The following is a 21,907-nucleotide window of genomic DNA, read 5'->3' as shown; positions in this document are numbered from 1 at the left end:
GGTTGATAAAATGTTGGGAAACCATGTAGTTTAGCACGTACACCCCTCGTGGCTTAAACCAATCAGTTCAAAGGAATCCCCCTCTTGTACTAACCAATCATCCCTACCCAACTTGTTCCCGCCAGTGAATGTGCTAATCAATGTTAAGAATTTTTTTTTAACTTTCCCATGGTATGGAATGGTGTGATGTTGTGACACATAGAGTATCCCCCCAAAACCTATAAAATCTCACTGGACAAAGGACTAGGACTCACTCCCTGGGACCGCTGCGTTGGAAATGGTGGTGAGTCCAGGCTCGAGCTTGCAATAAAGACTCTTGTGTGATTGCATGGGATTTCACTCCTGGAGATCTATTGAGGTCCCAGAATCTGGCATTACACTGCCACGTCAAAAGTGTCACTTCCCTGAAATTTTCATGCTTGAGAAGGCTGAACCTGGCCACTTGGAGAGGCCACATAGAGAGATACCCACACACAATCTAGCTGGTCCAACTATACCAGTCCACACTCCAGACATGTGAATGAACAAGCCTTCTAGAATGTTCCAGCCTCAAAAGACAACTCATGGAGCTACCTCCAGGGAGTCCTCCCAAAAAATAGAGAAACAGGAGCACAGAAGTCATTGTTTTCCCACTGTGTTCTGCAGAGTCCATTTTGCAGAAATAGACAACAGAAATAAATTGTAGCCAAAGAGCTGTAATCCTCCTACCCACATCTGTTGGGTTCCCGAGTTAAGACAAGAGACAGTTCTGATAGTGAGGTAAATTCAGCTAGGGCCAGTCCCCATCAAGTGAGGTAGGGGTCCAGGTTTGGCTTTGATTGACTTTGTGACTCTATCATTCTGTACATTAGAAATGTTTTCCTTGCCTGTACCCTAGCTAGGTCCTGTACCCTAGCACATCTCTCCTAGACTAGGTCACTGCTGGAACCTCACATAATGATCTGCCCAGAGCCAATGATCTCCTCCTGCATCAGTACCTTTACCAAGCACCTAACTCATTCGATGTACATTTCCTCCATGAATAGCCAATAGCCATATGTGAACACTCTCAAGCTCCAGTAAGCAGGGAAATGCAAAGTAGAGCCAGAATCAGATTCACCACCCTGCCTATCCCATTGGCAAAATGGAGATTGATAATAATTGCTGTAGGAAAGGGCAAGACGTATTGGAGACCCCAGGTACCAGGGAGCAGGCAATTTGGAGGGTTGTTTAGTAGCATCTCTGAAAATGTAAAGGTGTATATTCTCCAATTCATCAATTGTTATTCTGAGTTTATACCCCAGAGAAATATTTGCACATTACACAAAGAGTGATATGCGAAAACATCCCCTGGAGCATTGTCTATAATGGTGAGACTCTGGAATATTCCACAGCTCCCTCACTAAGGGCAGAGTGTCCCTGCCCTGGTGTGCAAGGTAGCCAGTAGCATACATGGCACTTTGTGCCGTATTATGTTATAACATGTGCACACATGACATATAAAATAATATCTCGACAGTGTTGGCACTGAAATGTTTCCAAGGTGCTGTTCAGTGAAAAGCACATCTAAACATTATGACATTAATGTTAACAACCTCACAAAAACTGGAAACAAAATATGCAAATGTAAACGCAAATTTTAAGGTGTGGAAACTTAAGAAATGATCAAAGGTGTTCTCAAGAAGGTGGTTGATATTGGGAGAACCAAGAGGGGAGTTTGTCTCTTTTTTTTTTTATTTTGAGTTTTTTAAAATAATGACCATGTATTTGTATATTTCTTATGCTATATAAAATAACTGGAAAATGATTTTTAAAATAAGTATTGAGGACTTTCAAGTTGGTAGGCATAGCTCAGAAGAATCCAGGCTGAGGGTAGAACAGGACTGAGCAGGTCTTTGGGAGCTAGAAGAGTCGGAAGACAGCTGGGAGGAGGGACCCTAGCTTTGAATGGAACTGTGTGCCCATGGGCCCAGCCTTCGACCTCAGCCACCAGCCCTCTTTTGGAAGCCTAGGTCACTGCCTCTGGTAGGACCCTAAGAGCTCCTCTAGACCAAACCTCACCCATTAAGTAGATTAGAGCACTAGCATGACTTACTAGAGTCCCTCCAGAAGGTAGGGCCAGAAGCAGGGTGAAAAAGGTGCCATGCACCCCCCACAGGCCTAGGGCATCTCCCTTCAACTCTGTATCCTGTGTCCATGCCACACCTACATGCAGAGAGAGCCCAGAAAATTTTGGTTCAACAAATGATTGAATAAACCTATAAATGACTGACGAATGGGTAAAAACAAACAGATAGGGTCCAGGCATGGTGGTGCACACCTGTAATCCCAGCAGCTCGGGAAGCTGAGGCAGGAAGATCACGAGTTCAAAGCCAGCCTCAGCAAAAGGAGGTGCTAAGCAAAAATACAATAGGGCTGGGGATGTGGCTCAGTGGTCGAGTGCCCCTGAGTTCAACCCCTGGTACCTACCCCCAAAAAAATTAAAAAAAAAAAAATGCTAGATTTCTCAAAGAGAAAGGAGAAGGTAGAGAGAGTCTGTCCTCTCTAGGGACATAAAGAAGAGATATGGTTAAAGTGAGTGGTGTGCCACAGGGGAGGGAACAGGGGATACAGGGCAGTGAGCGGGCAGATCTAGGCTTTGGTTCTGGATGTTCTCTGGATCATAATGTGCACATGTATGCCTTCTGGGCAGGGCCCTGAGCAATGGTGAGAGAGGTAACAGATCCTGATCTTGAGGACTTTTTAAAATTGTAGATTGCTATGCCCCAACTCCAGAGTTTCCGATTCAGTGGGCCTGAGAGTGCTGGCTAGGAAATTCCAAGATGATGCTGGTGCTGCTGAACTGGGACAACAGTGGTTCTCAGTCCTGGCTGCTTGTTAGACTCTCCTGGGAGATTCAGAGCTGCCCAGGCTGCAGCCTTGACCATAAATTGCATCCAAGTCTCTGGAGAAGAAAACCAGACAGCAGAGCTTCTCAAACTTCATCTAAGGTGAAGGACCAGTGTTTTTTCCTTGTTATTGTCAATCAACTGTGGGTTAATAACTCCGAGAAATTCATAAAAATAAATTACTAGAAAAAATGAAATAAGCCATAAAGATCTACACAATATGTCTCCATTTTTCTTATTAGATTCAGCAAACATGAAACTCTTCTGCCACTTGCCATTAAAAAAAAAAAAAAAAGACCTAAACACTTAATCTCAATTTCTGTACTTATTGCAGACTGGTAAGCAAAAATTCGTAAGCTGGCAACATGTCTAGATGTCCTTCTCGAGTAGCTCCAGGCTATACCCTCTCGCTCATTCTTGGGGCCAGGCACAAGTCAGACAAAGATCCTTAACAGCCTCACCCTCTCTCCCCACAGGGGGTCATCTGGCTCCCTCTCTGTATTAGAGTCCTCAAATCTGGGTGGATCCCCTTTCTTGTGTCTACAGAGTCTATATTTCTAAGGGCCAGAGTCGAGAAATTTTCAGAAATATTATTAAAAACTTTCCTATTGGGAAAGAAAGTCATCCATGGGAGTCCTACTAGAATAGTGTCTCTTGTAGATTCCTCGTTGGGAAGTCAGCAATTTGGGTCTGGTTTTCAATCCAGCACTAGTTAACTAAGAGGCAAATATTTTTCTGGGTGTCACTTTCCCTCCCTGGGAACTAGGCAGAAAGGCTCTCTTGTTCCTGCAATGTCATCACCATGATTCTAATGATCCGGAAATGCACATTGCCTGCAGCTCAGGCATCCATGGCAGAGACAGAATTCAAGGTGAGAACCTCAATCCTGGGTCCTGATTAACTAGCTACATGGCTCTGAAGCCTGATTGTTAAACTGAAGGCTGCTGTCCCTCCTGAGCAGTGAATCCAGGTGCCTTAGTACCAAGCTTGCCAACTTGAGTAGTAGTTGTTTTTTCCAAAGGCAATCTATGTCCTTTGACTTTCAAGCCTATAATTAGGTCACAGTCACACAGAGAAATTAATCTGGAGAAGTGTTGAAGTCTCCTGTGTAGAGGAACTTACCTCCCAGCTTGAATAGGGACTCACTCTGGGAGCCTAAGAAATCATTTTCCCTCCCCAGGCCTCAGTTTCCACCTCTAAAATAAAGGACATTAAACCAGATGTTTTCTAAAGTCACTTGAAAAACTTACTCTGTTGTATATTTGCCAACCATCACCAGTCTTTTATCCAATGAAAATACCAGTTTTTTAAAAAAGTAGGGCTGGGACTGTGGCTCAGTGGTAGAGTGCTCGCCTAGTATGCGTGAGGCACTGGATTCGATCCTCAGCACCACATAAAAACAAAATAAAGATATTGTGTCCACCTACAATTAAAAAAATAGATATTAAAAAAAAATGAAAGCCAGGTGCGGTGGCACACGCCTATAATCCCAGCAACTCGGGAGGCTGAGGCAGGAGGATCACGAGTTCAAAGCCAGCCTCAACAGATTAGTAAGGCACTTCGCAACTCAGTGAGACCCTGTCGCTAAATAAAATATTAAAAAAGGCTGGGGACATGGCTCAGAGTTAAACACCCCTGGATTCAATCCCTAGGACAAAAAAAAAATGGATATCATTTTCTGGTCTAAACCATCAGGACAGGATGACAAGGGGGAACTTCCATCCCAAATACATTTTCCACTCACTTTCCCACTTAACACCTTCCACAGCAGCAGCTGGGCTTTGAAAGCATGCTATGGGCCAGGCACTGCTGGGTCTGGATACATGCATGAAACCCTTGAAACCAGCCCACAAAGTAGGTACAGTCTCCCACTTAGGATGGTTTTGCTTACGATTTTGTGACTTTACAATGATGTGAAAGCAACACACCTTCAATAGAAACCATACTTCAATTTGGATCTTTTCCCAGGCTAAAAATACTTAGTTTATTTGGGGTGGGGGATTGCGGGGGATTGAACCCGGGGAACTTTACCCCTGAGCTATATCCCAGCACTTTTGCAGGGGGAGTTATCAGGGATTGAATTCAGGGGCACTCAACCACTGAGCCACATCCCCAGCCATATTGTATTTTATTTAGAGACAGGGTCTCACTGAGTTGCTTAACACCTCGCTTTTGCTGAGGCTGGCTTTGAACTTGTGATCCTCCTACCTCAGCCTCCTGAGCCGCTGGGATTACAGATGTCAGTTGTCGCGCCCAGCCATCCCGACACCTTTTTATCTTTTATTTTGAGACAGGGTCTCATCAAGTTTTCCAGGCTGACTTGTAACTTACAATCTTCCTGTCTCAGCCTCCTGTGTCACTGAAATTACAGGTGTACACACCACCACACCAGGCTAGCAAAGCTTTCTTGAGAAACTGATCAGTGACAGGAGCTCTAGCTGCCAGGCAGCCACGTGGTCACAAGGGGAAACAACCAACAGAGCTCTCTGTTGCTAAGCTGTGGTGTCGGGTGAATTACTATATTTCAACTTACAATATTTTCACCTTGTGATGGGTTGATAAGGACAGGGCCCCCTTGTAAATCAAGAAGCATCTGGACCGCCATAGATGCTATTACCAGCTCTACTTTAAAGAGGGAATTTTGACTCAGAGAAATGAAGTTACTCATCCAAGGTCATGCAGCTGGAATGCAGCAGACAGAATTCTCACCAGGAAATCTGCACCCATCAGTTTCAACTGAGCCCCTACTATGTGCATGGGATACACTGCGCAGAATCAATATTTGGGGACACATGATGGTATGTATGCTGTGTTCAAAAAACAGTTTCCCCTTCTTCCTGTGAAGCCAGGGGAAATGCAGGACAATTTGATTCTTCTTTGTCAATATTCTGTATGCCTGACAAAGAGAACATTAGCCAATTGTGCAGGGAGATGCAGTTCTACCCACAAATACCTTCTATTATGGCTACATCAATGGCCACAGTACTCAGTTTGAGAGCACTATCCTTTTTAAGGGAAAAAAAAAAAGCTCAATTTGTTTGCAGTTCATAAGCATGATGATTGGGTTTCACACTGTTGTGAGATGTGCTTTCCTCAAACCTCATTACAACATCAACCATTACCCCATCTGACGTGAACTTGGTTGGAAAAATGAAAAGAAAAAGCTTTTGAGTGAAATTCCAATTCTCCCTTCACAAAGAGCCTCCCAGTATAAGAGCAGCCAAAGGGGCAGGTGCCTGCTGCCCAGGTTGGCTCTGAAATTCAGAAAGAGATTTGGGCAGGGGGAGGGCGGATGTTCTTTCACAGAAACCTCTGGGAAAGAAAGAATGATATTTATAAGGACCAGAGATGTTGGGTGGCGCTTTCCACAGAAGGGCACCACAGCATGATGTTTAAAAGCACAGACCTCTGGGGTGTAACTCTCAGTTCCATCACATGCAAGCTCTGTGACACTGGGTTCAGTACCTGACCTCTCTGAGCTTCAGTCTCCTCGTCCCTAAAACACACACAACAGTAAGGTTTTGTGAGGGTTAATTAAGTCCACACAGTACTCTCATCCCTTGGTACCAAGGAGAGATTGGTTCAGGGACCTCTGTGGATGCCAAAATCCATGAATTCTGCAGTACCTTGTAGAATGTGGTGTAGCTATTTGCATATAACTACATAATCCTGCTGTGTACTTTAAATCATCTCTAGATTATTTATAATACCTAATGCAATGTAAATGCTATGTGAATAGTTGTTCTGCTATATTGTTTAGGGAATAATGACAGGGGTAAAAAAAAAATAAGGTCTGTGCGTGTTTGGTATAGATGCAATTTTTGTTTTCAAATATATTTCAGCTGAGGTTGGTTGAATCCATGAATGTGGAACCCATGGAGACGGAAGACAGATTGTATATACTTAAAGGGATTAGAATCATGCCCAGCAAGGACCCAGACTGCATTTGCATGAGCTGTAATTAGTACTATTTTCAGGTAACTCACAAAGCCTGCAATTTGGATGCAGAAGTGAAGGGTTTGGTATAGAATTTAACTTTCCCACTAAATAGACTTCCTCCTAAGAATAGTGATGTGCTGGCCTTCCCAGGGCATGAAGCAGCAAGCATGACTTTCTTTCCCTTCTCTTGAGCAACCAATCGTTCCCTGGATCCTTCCCTGACTGTCCCAGTCCTCGTGACCCCCATCACTTCTCAATACTCTCCCAGTCTTGAGGTCACAGACCAGTCAGGGCAGTTCCCTGACACTAACCCGCATCGCCTCTTCCAGTTGTTCCTGAGCAGAGCTGGTCCATCACACCCTGGTAAATGCTGGCCACAGCATTCTACAGAGCTCGGCCTCCACCAGCCCTGGAAAGGCCAGCCTCTTCTGACACCTGCCAGGACTCCGCAGAAGCCTGGCTTGGGTTTGCCTTCCGCATCTGATCTGACCCTGAAGTGGATCTCCCATAGCCTCTCTCTTACCACTCACTGGCATCCAAGTCTCCAGGCCAAGAAGTCCCACTCTTCTTGTAGCCCCTGGCCTCAGAGAGCCGCTAAAGGTGGAGACCACCAAGGGCACAGTGGGGTGGGGAAAGACCTAGGCCCGGGCTCGGAAGGCTGTGGGCCTCCTCCTGGTAGCCTTGCTTACAGCCCAGCCTGACTCCCCAATCTGAGGGTTGAGGGCAAGCCATTCTCTTCCCCCAAGACAAGCCAAAGCCATCCTCCCCCACTGAAGCCCAATTTCTACATCTTTTTATTTTTTATTTTTGGTACTGGGGATTGAACCCAGGGGCATTTAACCACTGAGCCACATCCCCAGCCCCTTTTAAAAAATATTTTATTTAGAGATAGGGTCTCACTAAGTTGTTTAGGGCCTACTAAAAGGCTGAGGCTGACTTTGAACTCATAATCCTCCTGCCTCAGCCTCCAGAGCCACTGAGATTACAGGCATGTGCTACCACGCCCGTCCCAATTTCTACATCTTTAAATTAAAATTTTCTATTAAAAAGTAATATATGTTATTGTAAACTTTTGGGAAAATACTGAAAGCACAGAAGAAAAAGGAAGAAATCATTGATACTCCCATGATTTAGAGTTAATAAGGTCTAACAGGGTGGTTAGATTCTGTCATAACAGATGTACTAGACACACGAGCTTCAGCTCCATGTGGTAGAAGGGTTTGGTCACCCTGTCCCCAACCCAACTAATAGTACAGCATGTGCCCATATGACCTAGGAGACTCCCAAGCAAAGTCAACCTGAGTCCATACTTGGGGTTCAGACACACAGGCCTGTGAGCTAAACAGACATGCAGCTTTGTCACGGTTAATGCTCGGTATCTACTTAGCAAGGCTATGGTGGCCTGTTATTTGGTCAAACCCCTATGAAGATAGCACCGTGAAGGTAATTTTTAGATGCAATTAGCACTTAAATCCGGAGAGTGAGTAAAAGGTGGTGCTCCATAATATGGATGGGCCTCGTGCAATCAGGTGAAAGCCTCAGGCTTCCCCAAAGAAGAAGGAACACAGCCTCAAGACTGCCACATGGAAGCCCTGTCTGTGTTTCCAGCCTGCCTGTCCTGCCCACAGAGTTTAGACTCTAGACTGCACATCAACTTTTACCCAAATTTCCAGCCTGCCCTGTAGATTTTGGACTTGTCAGCCTCTGTGATGGCATGACCCCCATTTCTCAAATAAATACATAAATAGCCTGGTGAGGTGGGGCAAGCCTGAAATCTCAGTGGCTCCAGAGGTTGAGGCAGGAGGATCGCAAGTTCAAAGCCAGCCTCAGCAACAGCGAGGCACTAAGCAACTCAGTGAGACTCTGTCTCTAAATAAAATGCAAAATAGGGCTGGGGATGTGGCTCAGTGGTCGAGTGACCCTGAGTTTAATTCCCAGTACCAAAAAATAAATAAATACATAAATCTATCTTAGGTATGTACCCTACTGGTTCTGTTCCTCTGGAGAACTCTTGACTAACAGGGTCTGGCAAGACAACATGGCAGGGTTGCTCTGAAGGGGCATCACAATGGGTCAAAGGACAGAGGACAGGAGCAACCACAGTAGCTATTATCTGAAGAGTTTTACACCCACCTCTCTGGGGCCCTGTGGCACATTTAGCCATTTCAAATACCAGAGCAATCCCATTACTCCCTAATGGAAATCAGACTGCAGTGGCCACTGTGGCCACATAATGGGCAGTGCAAGAGGTCCACTCCACCTCCCAGTCTCAGTACTCCCAGACAAGGGCAGGTGGAGCCTTAGTCTGCAGAGGCCAAGAACAGCCAGTGAGGGGCAGAGGATGGAGGGCAGCCTCTTGCAGAGCTTCCATAAGGCGAGAGTGGTGACGCCCTGCTGTGGTTAGGGGCTGGGGGTCTCCATGTGTGGGTCTGTGCAAGCCATCCACAAGGGACATGCATGGGATCAAGAAGCTGGAACTCAGCCATGTGCGCTGGCACATGCCTGTAATCCCAGAGCCTCAGGAGGCTGAGGTAGAGGAGGATTGCAAGTTCAAAGCCAGCCTCAGCAACTTAGCGAGAGACCTTGTCTCTGAATAAAATTGAAAAAGGACTGGGGAAGTGGCTCAGTGGTTAAATGCCCCTGAGATCAATGCCCCAGGTACATAAATAAATAAAGAAGAAGAAGCTAGAACTCTGAGCAGAGGTGACCATGAGAACATGTGCTCCCTGGAACATGCGAACGCCCAGAGAGGTCACTGAGCCTCCCCCTGGGGAGGCAGGATAGCGTGCTCACAGCAACTTGAGCTAAATCCCAAAGGACAGCTGTCAGCACATGCTGAGAGATACAGATGGGGAGGCCAAGGAGAAAGCAGCCCACACAGCGGGGACATGGCTTCCCTTTTGCACAGGACACTGGGTGGAGCTGAAGGGTGTGGCACCTGCCTCAGCCTTTGTTCCTGGCTGAATTCTGCCTTCAGTGCTGCTGATTACCTCTGTGTGTCAGGGGAAGGTGGGAGGGGGGAACCAGGAGGTGCCAGCGATGGCCATGGCAACCTCTGAATCCCCTCATTTGTACCTTACAGAGCTTTGTCTTGTTCCAAGAACAGCTGAGGACCACACAGAAGAGCTCAGAACAGGCAGCAAGGATCCCAGCAGGGTGGTGCATTCCTGTAATCCCCACTACTCAGGAGGCAAAGGCAGGAAAATCACAAGTTCAAGGTCAGCCTGAGCAATGTAGAGAGACTCTGTCTCAAAATAAAATTTTTAAAAGGACTGAGGATGTAGCTCAGTGGTAGAGCTCTTGCCCAGCAAGTTCAAGGGCCTGGGTTCAATCCTCAGAACTGAGAACAAGAGAAGAAAAAGAATGGAAGGCAGGGAATCCCTCATTATTGACAGGCTGGCTTGGACCAAGGGAACAAAGCAGAGCTGCCCCCCTCCAGTGCGCCAACTTGATAATCAGAGTGTCTGTTCTGGGGGACAGAGCACGGCCAAGCAGAGACCAGGGGAGCCCTGGGGAGGGAGCCCAGACATCTGCCAATCCAAACTTCTCCAGCCCTGTCCATAACCTGGGGGAGATGATCCTTAGATGATCCTTAGACAAGTACGTAAGGTTCCAGGTGAACCCCTGTTTTCCAAGGACTCGCAGCTGGCAAATAGGCAGAACTGGAATCCTCCCTCCTAGTTCAGGCTCAGAGCCAATGAAGGAGGCAGAGGAGAGCCCTGCCAGGCTGCCAGGTGGACTGCAATCCGCCTACAGGTGATGAGCCTGCTAGTTCTTGCTCACCTGTTGAGCCCCTCCTTCCATCTGCAATGACCTACACTTCCCCCCACCCCACCCCACCCCCAGCCTACTGAGCTCAACCTCAACCTCTTCCCCACCGTCTCCAACCCCACAGTCTAGATAGGGGGTACTGGGAACTCCATACTCCCTCTCCCAGCCTTTGCTTGCTTATTTGTCTGTCTCCCCACCAAGCAGGGACAGCCACAGTATCTTCCCTCCATGTACCCTGAACTCAGTAGTAGCTCAATAAAGAAAATAATATTCAATTCAATGTACAGGCTGTCTTTTGCCTTCCAGTCAGTGCTCTTGCAGGAGTCCAGGAAAGGTAGATATGGTGGAAGCATCTAGAACTTTCCTACCAGGCAAAGGGTTCCTTAAATCCCTCCTCCCTGAGCACTCGACTTCCCATTCATTCAGCCCTTCAACAAATGTTTGCTAAGAGCCTACTCCAGCCTAGGCACACATGTCTTGCCTTGTGTGGGGTCTGGCACATCATCAGCCTTCAGTGCTTATTGTCTTTGAACTGAAAGAAATAAAATACACTCACACGCCACATGTGGATGCGTCTCAACCACAGAGCAACCATTCAATGGCGGGCTCACGACATTGCATCACCTAGTGATGTTGTAGCATCTTGTTTTGTGTGGTCACACTCTGTGATGTTCTCACAAAATCAAAATCACCTAAGGATGTGTCTCTCAGAATGTGTCCCCATCATCAAGTGACGCCTGACTATAACGATGACAATCCTCCCTCACGGTGCTTGTCATTGGCCAGCCACTCTTGCTTGCCCCTCTCTGTGGCCCTCTGAGGCCACAGAGAACTTACTGCGTTTCACAGGTAGGGGGTCAGAGAGGAAAAGGGTAGAGAGAGCAAGAACATGTGTCACAGAGGCCATAGTGTCCCCTGGAGCAGGCGGGCCCCACAGAGCAGACCCCAGGGATCCTCACAAGCCGCCTCCCCCCAGGGACCAGCAGCAGCCTGTCCTGCACCACCCTTGAACCCCCCCAGGGACTTGTGCCAGGCCCAGACTCTGGCACCTGCTCCTAGGAGTAGCCTGCACATGGAACAGGGGGGCAGCTGTGAAACCACAGACACAACTACTGGAGCCAGGCCTGAGTGCCCGTCGGCCCTGGAGCCTGACTCTTCCAGAAAATATGAGCCCTGCAGCTGTTCTCAGGCAAAAGTTCAGGGCTCCTCTGTGGGCAGGTAGAAACCCCCCCCGCCCCCCCCCCCCCCCCCCCCCCGCCCGCCAGGGCTGACTTAATCTCTACTAATCAAACTTGAGGACTTGTTGTTCTTTAGAGATGGGAATGTGTTGACCTGGCCTCCCTGAACCAGGATTTGGGGAAGAAGACAGCTGGGAGAGAGGGAGAGGGAGAAAACACAGTACGAGTCCACAGAACTCAGAGAAAACAATAGGAATCAAAAATGAGCCAAATCAATGCCTGTTCCAAATTTGGATGGCAGAGCAGACTTTACAGTTTGAGGTTCAATTGGTGTGAACACAGCCAAAACAAGGACACAGCTTCATGCACCTGGGGATGTCACCTAACCACAGGTTGAGGTGGGATGAGAGGGCTCCCTCTGCATGACCAGACACCTCACCTGTCAGAGGCACTGGTTGGAGCAGTCTCAGTCCCTGGGCTCCCTTCAGGGAGGGCTGCTTATACTAGCCCACTCTGCCTCCTTAACTCCAGGATCTGCCTCCAAACCACGACCATGTTGCTGCCCTGTCCCTGTCCCTGTCCCTTCCCTGCTCAGAGTGATCAACAATGTCCTTAAGTCCTCGAGTCCTTCAAAGTCACCCTTTCCTTTCATGGCCACATACCATGACCCAATCACTAGTCCCTCATTGAATTTACAGAAAGCTTGGGCTCTCACCAGCAGTACTGGTTCCCAGACACGGGGATGGGGTGTCTTACATTTTTCTGATCACCTTTTATTCTGAATTCTACAAATGCTCAATTCCTGATCCCTCTTGTGTTGGTCAGAATTCCTTAATTGATGAGCAAAAGAAGCAGCTTTGCTTGCATAGGGAAGATTTACTGGAAAGCCTTCTCACTAAAGGTAGAGGTAGAGCTGGCTTCAGGTCCAGCTGAATCGGACCCCCAAAGGCCACCAGACCCTTCTTTCCTTTGCTCTCTGTTCCTCTCTGTGTAGAAGCTCAGATTCTCTATTTGGCTCAACACACAGGGTGTCTCTAGTTCTCCATCTAGAATAGGTTCTCTCTTTAAAGCAAAGATTAGAAATCTCATCAAAGGGCTCTGATTGAGTGGTTTCAGATCAGCTGTCCATTCCTGTATCCACCAACTGTGGTCAGCAAAGTGGGTCCAGCCCCATCAATTGCATTGAGCAAATCCACAGCAGCCAACTGCCAACCAAATCACAGGGTTGGATTCTGCACTCCCAAGGAAGCAAAATTAATTCATGGGAGGCAGAACACTCTTAGATATTACACTGACTATGGCTTTCCAGACAACCAAGCACATAATAGATCTCTGTCTGTCTGTCTGTCTATCTATCTAGTATTGAAATTTCATAGGGGAGCCAGGCCAATGGTGCATGCCTATAATCTTAGCAACTAGGGAGGCTAAGGCAGGAGGATCATAAATTCAAGGCCAGCCTCAGTAGCTTATCCTACCCTAAAAGAAGTGGAGGAGAGGGGACTGGGGGTGCAGTTCAGTGGTAGAGCATCCCTGAGTTCAATCCCCAGTATCTCACAAAATTTTTTGTCCCATGGGGGAAAGAGGTCAATGAAGAAAACAATAAATAAAAAGGTTTTGTCTTAGTCCATTCTCTGTTGCTATAACAAAAAAGAAAAAAAAAAAACTTGAAACCAGGCATGGCTTCAGAATCTGAAGAGGATCTTCTTGCTGCAAGATTACATGGCAGAGGATATCGCACAATGAGACAGAGCAAACAGGCCGGAAAGAGTTCACTTTTACAATAAAGCCATCCCTAAAATAACCCATTAATTCACAAATGGGTTAATCCCTGCCCTCATGACCCAATCACCCCCGAAGGCCCAACCTCTCAACACTGTGCACTGGGAATCAAGTTTCCAATGCTTGAAATTTGGGGCAAACATTCAAACCACAGCAGGCTCCTTATGGGAATGAGGGGGGTGGGGGGCTGTGAAATTCTAGAGGATGGAGCACTTCTCAGAAGGACAGTACCATTCTGGGACCAAACAACATCCAGTCCAGCCTCCTACTTCCTGCCGCTGCTGACCTCTCCCAACCCTTTATCCACCACAGCGCCTCCTCCTTCCCCAAGTACCACTGACACAGGCTGCTGTGCATCCTGAACTCTCTCTCTCTCTGAAGATGGGAACAGCAAAGGATAATGACAGCACCGTTGCTAACTGTCATCTCATCACCATTCGCCGCCACTGTCCCTCCTGGCACCTGACCTAAGTCCACAGTCTTTGTCCCCTCTTCTCCCTCCTTCTCCTTTCTAGATCCCAGGCCCTAGCTCTCTTGCCCTTCCTCTGTCATGGGATGCCAAACTCTTCTAGTGCTTTCTATGGCTTTATCTTAACAGAACAAGCTAGGGAAAGTGGAAAGGGCTGTCCAGAGGAAACCACAGAGGCCCAAGGGTTTTTATTTATTTATTTTTGTTGTTAACATATTTCATTTATAGGGTCAAACCCAGATCTTTCCTCAGAGGCTCCTATGGGGGGATGTGTAAAGGAAGTACTCCCAGGAGAATATGGTAAAGGCGGGAAACAGAACAGAGGGCAGAAAGATCCCAGCCTGGCCTGGTCCCTCAGGGAGGCTCGGGGTTTGTCCCACCTCCAGGCAAAGAAGCACCAATCAGTGGCTACTCAGGATGACCCTGGGGAGCTGGGAGAATACAAATTAGTGAGTACTCTGGGATCTCAACTGTGCAAAAAGTAATCCTAGTTTCCTGAGAGCAGCTCTCTCTCCCAAGAGAGTTCCAGATTGGGGAGGGGATTTATTTGCAAAGGCAAGCCAGGTCAAGGCTACTGCTAAGGACTGAATGTTTATGCCCTCCCCAAATTCATACTGAAGCCCTAATCCCCAGTGTGATGGTATCTGGAATCGGGGCCTTTGGGGGGTATTTAGGTTAGATGAGGACTTAAGAATAGCTCCCCATGATGCGATTGGTACCCTTATAATAAGAGGAAGCGGCCAGGGCCCTCTTGCCATGGGAGGACATAGCAAAAAGGCCACTATCTACAAACCAAGAGGACCCTCATGAGCACTGCACCGTGGGGGGCAGCCTAATTTCGGATTTCCCAGCCTCTAGAAGAGTAAGAAATAAAGTCTGTTATTTAAGCTACCAGGGGTACAGAATTTTGTTATAGCAGCCAAGCTGAAAGACAGGCACACAGACTGCTTGCACAGGAAGGGATCTGGGCTGTGCAGGGCAGTGCAAGCCACATCGACTGTCCTACAGCTGCACACTTCCTTCTGGTCTGTCTCCAGCTCTTTGGGCCCTACACTGTCTCCTGGGCCAGGTCCCCAGTCAAGCCATCCTGCACATGCCCAGCTCCTTGCTTCCTCAGGCTGGGATAGAGCCCCCGCCCTGCTCTTGTCCATTGGTCTAAGTCCTTCAAGGTGCTCCGTAGCACCTTCCCCAGGAAGTCCCCTCCCTCACCCCCTCAGATGCACGAACACTGGGGTTGCCTCACGCCCATCACAGATGGCTACACCCAGCTCTCCTCCCCACCCTTTCAGTGCCCCCTGCAGGCTTCAAGGTTGGCCTTAAGGGCACAGCCTTTGCTGTCACTGTGAGGCAGCCCAAAGAGATGACCCACCCGTGGGCTCAACAGAACTATCTGACCTTTGGCTGGCTCATCAACTCTTTCTGGGCCCACCTCCAAGTCCTGCTGAGCCCCAGGACCTGCTTCAGGGAGCCCTCTCTGACCAAGCCCATCTGGTTGGGGTCAGTAAAGCCATTTCCTGTCCCAGGACTTGGGATGGGGTTTCCACCCTGTCACCTTCAAATGAAAAAGTAGTTCTGGTCAGTTCTTCCTCAGTTTCCCCCACAAAGATTCCCCTGCACCAAGCTCTATGCTGAAGAGAAGAGAGAAGAAAAATGGGAGAAGAAGACAGGGCACACTCATCCATGGTGGACAGAAGGGCAGCCACAGAGTAGTCCAAACTAGTGAGACTGGGGCCTGTAGGACTTCAGAGCAGAGAGAGGGGGAAGCCAGAGCAGTCAAGAAGGCTGCTTGGGTATGGTGCAAGCCTGTAGTCCCAGCAACTCTGGAGGATGAGGCAGGAGGATCACGAGTTCAAAGCTAGCCTCAGCCACTTAACGAGGCCCAAAGCAACTCAGCTACTCAGCAAGACCCTGTCTCTAAAAAACAAACCAAACTGGGGTGGGGGTGGGGGGAGTCTGGGGATGTGCTCAGTGGCTAAATGCCCCTGTGTTCAATTCCCATTGCAAAAAAAAAAACAAAAAAAAAATGAGGTTCTTGAACTCAAGCTGAGTTCTCCAAGGCCTCTACCACCCTGGTGATACCTCTCCACACCTAATCACATTCCTGGAATGCTTGCCTCTTGGTCCTAGCAACTGATGCTTAAGCATTTAAACCCCTGCACCAGCCACCTGTCGGGAGCCTTCCTGAGGTTCTGAATCTGCTTTATGGTGCCAGAAGCCTTGCCCCTATCCCCACCACTTACCCCTGGTCATCCCAAGCAAGGGATTGGGGAATCTCTGGGGGTGGCCTGGCATTGTTGTTTCTGCAGTCATATTTTGGATTTTTGTTTCATTGTTGTTTAGCATTTTATTTGGATATAATTTCAAAGGTGTAGAAAAGTTGGAGAACGATCCAAATTGTATTCATATACCTTTTGCCCAGATTTACTAGTGATTTGACCCCATTTGCTTTATTATCCTTCCACAGATGTTTCTGCATCTGTGTTTCTGAACCATTGAAAAATAAGTTAAAAAAACATGATTGGAGGTGGGGGCTGGAAACAGAGCTCAGTTGGTAGAGTGCTTGCCTCACATGCACGAGGACCTAGGTTCAATCCTTAACACCCCCACCAAAAAATGACTCTCATTTTACCCTAAATGCGTATGTTTCTAATAACAAGAAGAGGCTCTTACCTACCCACGGTGCAGTTACAAAATCGGAAAGCCTATATCATCTGAACAGGACTATTCTTTACCCTGGCAGCTAGGTCCAAATCACCTTGTCCCGCTAGGCTTGGGCCACTGCTCAGAGCTCCCTAGATACTTGGAATCTGCATGCGGCATTGGGAAGTGCTGATCCAGAGGATACAGGGAGAATCCCCATTCGATTCTCAGGCAGGGACTTTAGCCTGAGGTCCCCTCCTCCCTTTCCCTGTCCCTTGGCGGGGAGCTACCGCCCAGGCAGTGCTGGCGGGCAGACAAAAGGCATTACCTTGCTCTGCGGACGGTTGGGGAGCTGGGTCCCCTGGCTGTCGGGGCTGGAACCGCTGCCCAGCTCCAGCTATAAATAACCCTGAGGGGGCGGGCCGTGGGCGGAGCCACCCCTACCCTCGGGGAGGCGGTGGAGAATGCCCCCAGTGCCCCGGGCCTCACCTCAGCCTCCGGGAGCAGCAGCTGAGGGACAAGCCTTAGGAGGGGCCGGGGAGGGACTTGCTGTCCTGGAGAGTGCGGGCTCTGGACCCTACCCTTTCGGCGCGGCATGGGGGGTCCCGCGGGGCTGCCAGGTCTCCTTGATGCCCCACAGCCCCTCCTCTACCTGCTGTGCCTGCTCTCATTGCTCCAAGTAAGTGCCTGCCGGGAGCGGGTGGGCACCATGGTGGCCTCAGGAGCTCGGAGCTCCGCACTCGCCCTATTGGGACGGGGCAGTTCTTGGCGATCCCTGTGACCCAAGATGGGATGGAGATCTCGGGCTGGTTGAGGGGGCAGGTGGAGGGCAAATAAAACTAGCCAGCTAGGATGCAGACAGGCCCATGTGAATGAGGAGAGGGTTCTGGGGCCACACTCTAGTGACCAGGACCTGTCCTTCAAGACAAGAAATTCTCTGTCCACAACCCATTCTCTTTGCTCCCCCCATGGATCCTTCCTTCACTTCCCCTGCAGGACCCTTGATGTCCTTCTCCACCCTAGTTTATCTGGCCCTTTCCCCCAGCAGACCACCAGAGAGCTGCCTCCCACCCACCCACAGCTGCCTTGTCCCCACCCCTCCTCTGATGCCAAATGAGCCAGAGGACAGAGGGGCAGAAGAAATCCAGTCTAAGGGGTTATTAAGACTCTGGGCTTCCCCCATCCCACCCACCTCGACATTCTGGTCAGAGTCAGGGTCAGCCCAAGGGAGCTAGGGTGAAAAGAGGGAGGGAGCTAAAACAAAGAGCTGAGGAAGTTCGGCTTGAGACCAGGAAGGAGGGATTCCCAGAAACATGCAGGAGGAATCTCTTCCCATTTCACAGATGAGGAAACCTAGGCTCAGAAAGAAGGATGACCTATCCTCCGCCACACTTTTCAGGAAGAACTACAACATTAAAATAGGGCAGAGGGCAAAGAGGGACAGAGCCAGACTGAAAGTCAGGAGGCCTCTTCCTATCCCGGCTCTCCTGGGGACCAGCCTCAGGGGCAGTGTCTTGGCTCTCAATGTCCCTGTATGTATGAGGAGAATTTATTCATTCCACAGTCATGTAGTGAGCACCTACCAACTGTGGAAAGTGGCTTTCCCTAGAGGAGCCCTTTCAAATTCTTACTTTGCCCCTGAGTGTGTGACCTTGGACAAGCCAAACTTTCCTCGCCTCAGTTTTCTCATCAGTAAAATTAGGATGACATTGGTGCTTCCTGAAGTTAGTTGAGAAACAGTAGAGATAATGCAAGAGAAGTGTTTGGCACTGAGCTTGGTGTGGAGCAGGCACCCAGAAAACACGGGCTATGGTGTTGTGCCAGACAGGAAAACGCCAGAGGCCTTGTCCTCGTGGGGTCCCCTAATGGGCCTGGGAGTTGTGTACCATGCTGAGGTGGGTCAGTGTCCACACAGGCCTACCATCCTTTCTTCTTCTTCTTTCCAAAGTGCTACTAGGGGAATTAATTTTTTTTTTTTTTTGTACCTGGGATTGAACTCAGTGGTGCTTACCACTGAACCACATCCCACATCCCTCGTCCCCCCACCCCACTCTTTATTTTCCACATTTTGTTTAGAGACAGGATCTCACTAAGTTGCTGGAGCTGGCTTAGAACTTGCCATCTTCCTGCCTCAGCCTCCTGTGCACCACCATACCTGGTGCCATAGTGCTACTAGAGATGGAACCCTTGGGCTCACACATGCTAGGCAAGTACTCAACCCCTGAGCTAACCTCCATCTCTTTTAAAATTTCTTTAGAGACAGGGTTTAGCTGGTATTAGAGGCATGTGCCCCTCTCTGTTAGGCCCTTTGAATGACACTGCAGAATGCATTTGGAGCAGGAGGAGTTTTCAGAGTGGGGTTCACCATTTATCCTTCTACCTGCAGAGGTGCCGGGCTTTAAGTCTCCTACCCATGTGTTCTCAGGATAGGGCTTCCTCTGTTACAGGGCTGGGGCCTTCAGAGAGGGCAAGGCAGTGCCAAGACACCCCCCTTTCTAACTCAATTCTTTTTTGTTTTTTTTTAATGGTGCTGGGGATTGAACCCAGGGCCTTGCGCATGCAAGGCAAGCACTCTACCAACTGAGCTATATCCCCAGCCCTCTAACCTGATTCTTGAGATTAAGTCAAAAAGATCAAATCAGACAAATGGCTCAGAGTAACAGGCGTAAGTTTAATGAAGGGATAGGAAAAGGGAAAGGGGACATGCTCAAGGGAGAGAGTGAGTCTTCTCAGGCCAGAGACCATGTGGCTGTCCTGCACTCCTGTTTTATTGGAGATCCTAAAGAAGTTTCCATAGAGTCCTGCTCAGGTCCACCTCGACTGATAGCAAGATGACATCAGACTTCCAAGTCCCCACTGTCTTGACAACTCTAGGCCAATTTGGCCCCTGCTGAGTGGTTCTAATTGGATTCCTAACCAGAGATTCTTACAGATTTTATGATTAGGAGGAATTATTCTCATTATTCTCATCTTCCCGAGTTTCAGGATTTGATCTTTGAAAAGGGTCACAAAAGTCTCCCCACTCAGAGAAACTTGGGGACCTTTTATTGACATTATTTGGGGTCTTCGTTTCTCCTGCAGTTAACAGGTAGTTTGTTGAGCCAGGTAAATTGCTTTTTGGAAAAGAAGCAAGTGGGGGGGTGGTCAGCACAGTGGGCCCATTTTATACAATTATTCCCTTAACCTCGTTTTCCCACCATCCTAATCTGTCTGTCCCCTGTCACCATGAGAGCTGGGGTCCAGAGAATGGGGTCATGATGGCAGCTGCCCAAGCTTGTTAGAGTGAGAGAGCTTCCATTCACTGCTTCAGAGCCTGGTGGGGGGGTGGGAGGGAGGGAGGGTGCCCTGGGTTCTGGAGATGTCAGAACCCAAGACCTCAGAGGCTACTGTGACTTCCAAGTCAGCTCAGGCCCTGTCCCCACATCTCCTGATGACCTCAGACTGAGCTAGAAACTACTTCCTTGCCCAAAGTTACTTAGCATGTAACCAGCTGGAGAGAAACTACACCTTAGTTTCTCTGCCCAAAGCCCAGCCTTCCTCACCCTGAGCCTTTGTGGTAATAGGATTTATTTCTGGGTCCTTGGCCAAGTATTCTGAGATTTCTGCTCGCTGGGAAATGAGAACCTGAGAGGAACAGTCAGTGGGGAGGGAGGGGCAGCCCAGGGGGAGCCTGGCTCCCAGCCTTCTCACCCATTCAACCTGCATTTAACAAGGACTTCACACTTCAGGGACACAGGATGTGAAAGCCCACCCATGGCTCCTGCCCTTGTGGAGTTCTGGCTCAGAAGGAAACCTGGCAGGAAGAACAACAAGGAAATAGTGTGCGTGTTTACAAACTGGAAATTGGATCTAAGAAAAAGTGAATAAAGGTGTGAGAACCCTGACAGGAGTCTGGTGGGAGGCGACAGGTCCAGCTGGAGTGGAGTGGAGGAGCTGTTGGAGAGGAGGGCTGGGGAAGTGAGCAAGGGATCTGAAATGTATCGCTGGGGCATGCAGAGCTCTCTAAACCCAGGAGGCGCCTGGTCTGATTGGCACTGTAGAATTGCCAGCTGGTCGCTGTGAGAGGAGACGCCACCGTGGTCCAGTTCACAATCCCACAGCCTGGTAGAATCCACCAAGCCTTGATTCTGGTGCTCCTGGTTCCCCTGGAGGGTTTATGGGGGCTGCTTGGGAGAGGGCACTATAGCTGTGCTCTGTGCTGTATGCTGAGCGCTGTGCTAAGCCCTCCTCAAACACTGGAGAGGTTATCTGCAGATCGGAAATGGAGGTTGCCATGCGGATGAAACGTTCCAAATCCAAAATGTATTAAGCAAAATGGCTTTTGGGATTTCGGATTAGGGATGCTCAAAGTCCAAATATTCCAAAATCCAGAAAAACTCCAAAATCCGAAATACTTCTGATCCCAAGTTTTTCAGATAAGGGGTACTCAACCTGGATACACAAAGCCCTGAGTCTAACCCTTCCAACAACTTGCTCACCTCTCTGTGGAGGCTCCCCCTGGAGCCTATCAATCCCTCTCATCCAGCCCCTCACCTTTGGACAGGAATCCCCTCCCCAGGGTCGCTTTCCCCAGGGCCTTGCTTCTGTTGGGGCCACCTGCCCCAGAAGGCTCAGCAATGAAAGAAGAGAATTCAGGGAAGTCCTGGCAGTGGCCGCCAGCCACGGGAACCTGGAAGCTCAGGACAGCTCAGCCCCAAGTCCACGGCCTTGCATGCCCTCCCCTCCCCTCCCCCTAGCACACAGGCAGACCTGCAGAGCCTGGTGCTCAGGGACCCTGGCCAGAGCAAAGTCATCTAATGACTTTTCCCCAAAATTCAACTCCCTCATGAATGTTTTCTAACCTAATCAACCAATTTGTTCTGTTTTTGCCATTTTGTTAGTGTTTAAGTTTTTTGTTGTTGTTTTGGGTTTTGTTGGTTTTTTTTTTCTTTCTTTCTTTTTAATTTGTCTGAGGGCCCTGCCTACTTCATTCTGTATTCTCGGAAGTCTCAAATTTGCAGAGGTTTACAAATAATGGGACTATTCTGCATCCTCTTCACTGACATTTTGTACTTTATCTAATTGCAAACATTTTAAGGCCTCCTCGGCCGGATTGTCTAAAGTCACTTTATTCAGAATTCTAATTTTTTAAGATGTCATTTCCAATGTGCAGGGGGTGGGGGGAAGGCTAGCTCGCTTGAATCAGCTTATTTTGTCTGTTTTACTGAATGGCTGACACGGCAGGTCACTGACATGGGTCACCTATCTACAGCTTCACAACAACC

General features: G+C 48.6%; 1 protein-coding gene and 1 non-coding gene across 2 annotated transcripts in view; both read left to right on the top strand.

Moving 5' to 3' along the window:
* Nucleotides 1-5,899: 5,899 nt before the first annotated feature.
* LOC114096243 (small nucleolar RNA U13) lies at nt 5,900-6,000 on the top strand. The gene has a single exon (XR_003583390.1). It is a non-coding gene; the product is annotated as a small nucleolar RNA U13 (small nucleolar RNA).
* Nucleotides 6,001-17,205: 11,205 nt separating this feature from the next.
* Crhr2 (corticotropin releasing hormone receptor 2) overlaps nt 17,206-21,907 on the top strand; it is a 46,965-nt gene continuing 42,263 nt past the window's right edge. Inside the window, exon 1 of the mRNA XM_071608289.1 lies at nt 17,206-17,322. Within this exon, the coding sequence (XP_071464390.1) occupies nt 17,239-17,322 (84 nt within the window). The 5' untranslated portion in view covers nt 17,206-17,238. The remainder of the gene's footprint in view (nt 17,323-21,907) is intronic.

The sequence above is a fragment of the Marmota flaviventris genome, chromosome 1 (assembly GCF_047511675.1).
Source record: "Marmota flaviventris isolate mMarFla1 chromosome 1, mMarFla1.hap1, whole genome shotgun sequence".
Classification (NCBI taxonomy): domain Eukaryota; kingdom Metazoa; phylum Chordata; class Mammalia; order Rodentia; family Sciuridae; genus Marmota; species Marmota flaviventris.
This window is presented reverse-complemented; position numbering and strand designations above follow the sequence as displayed.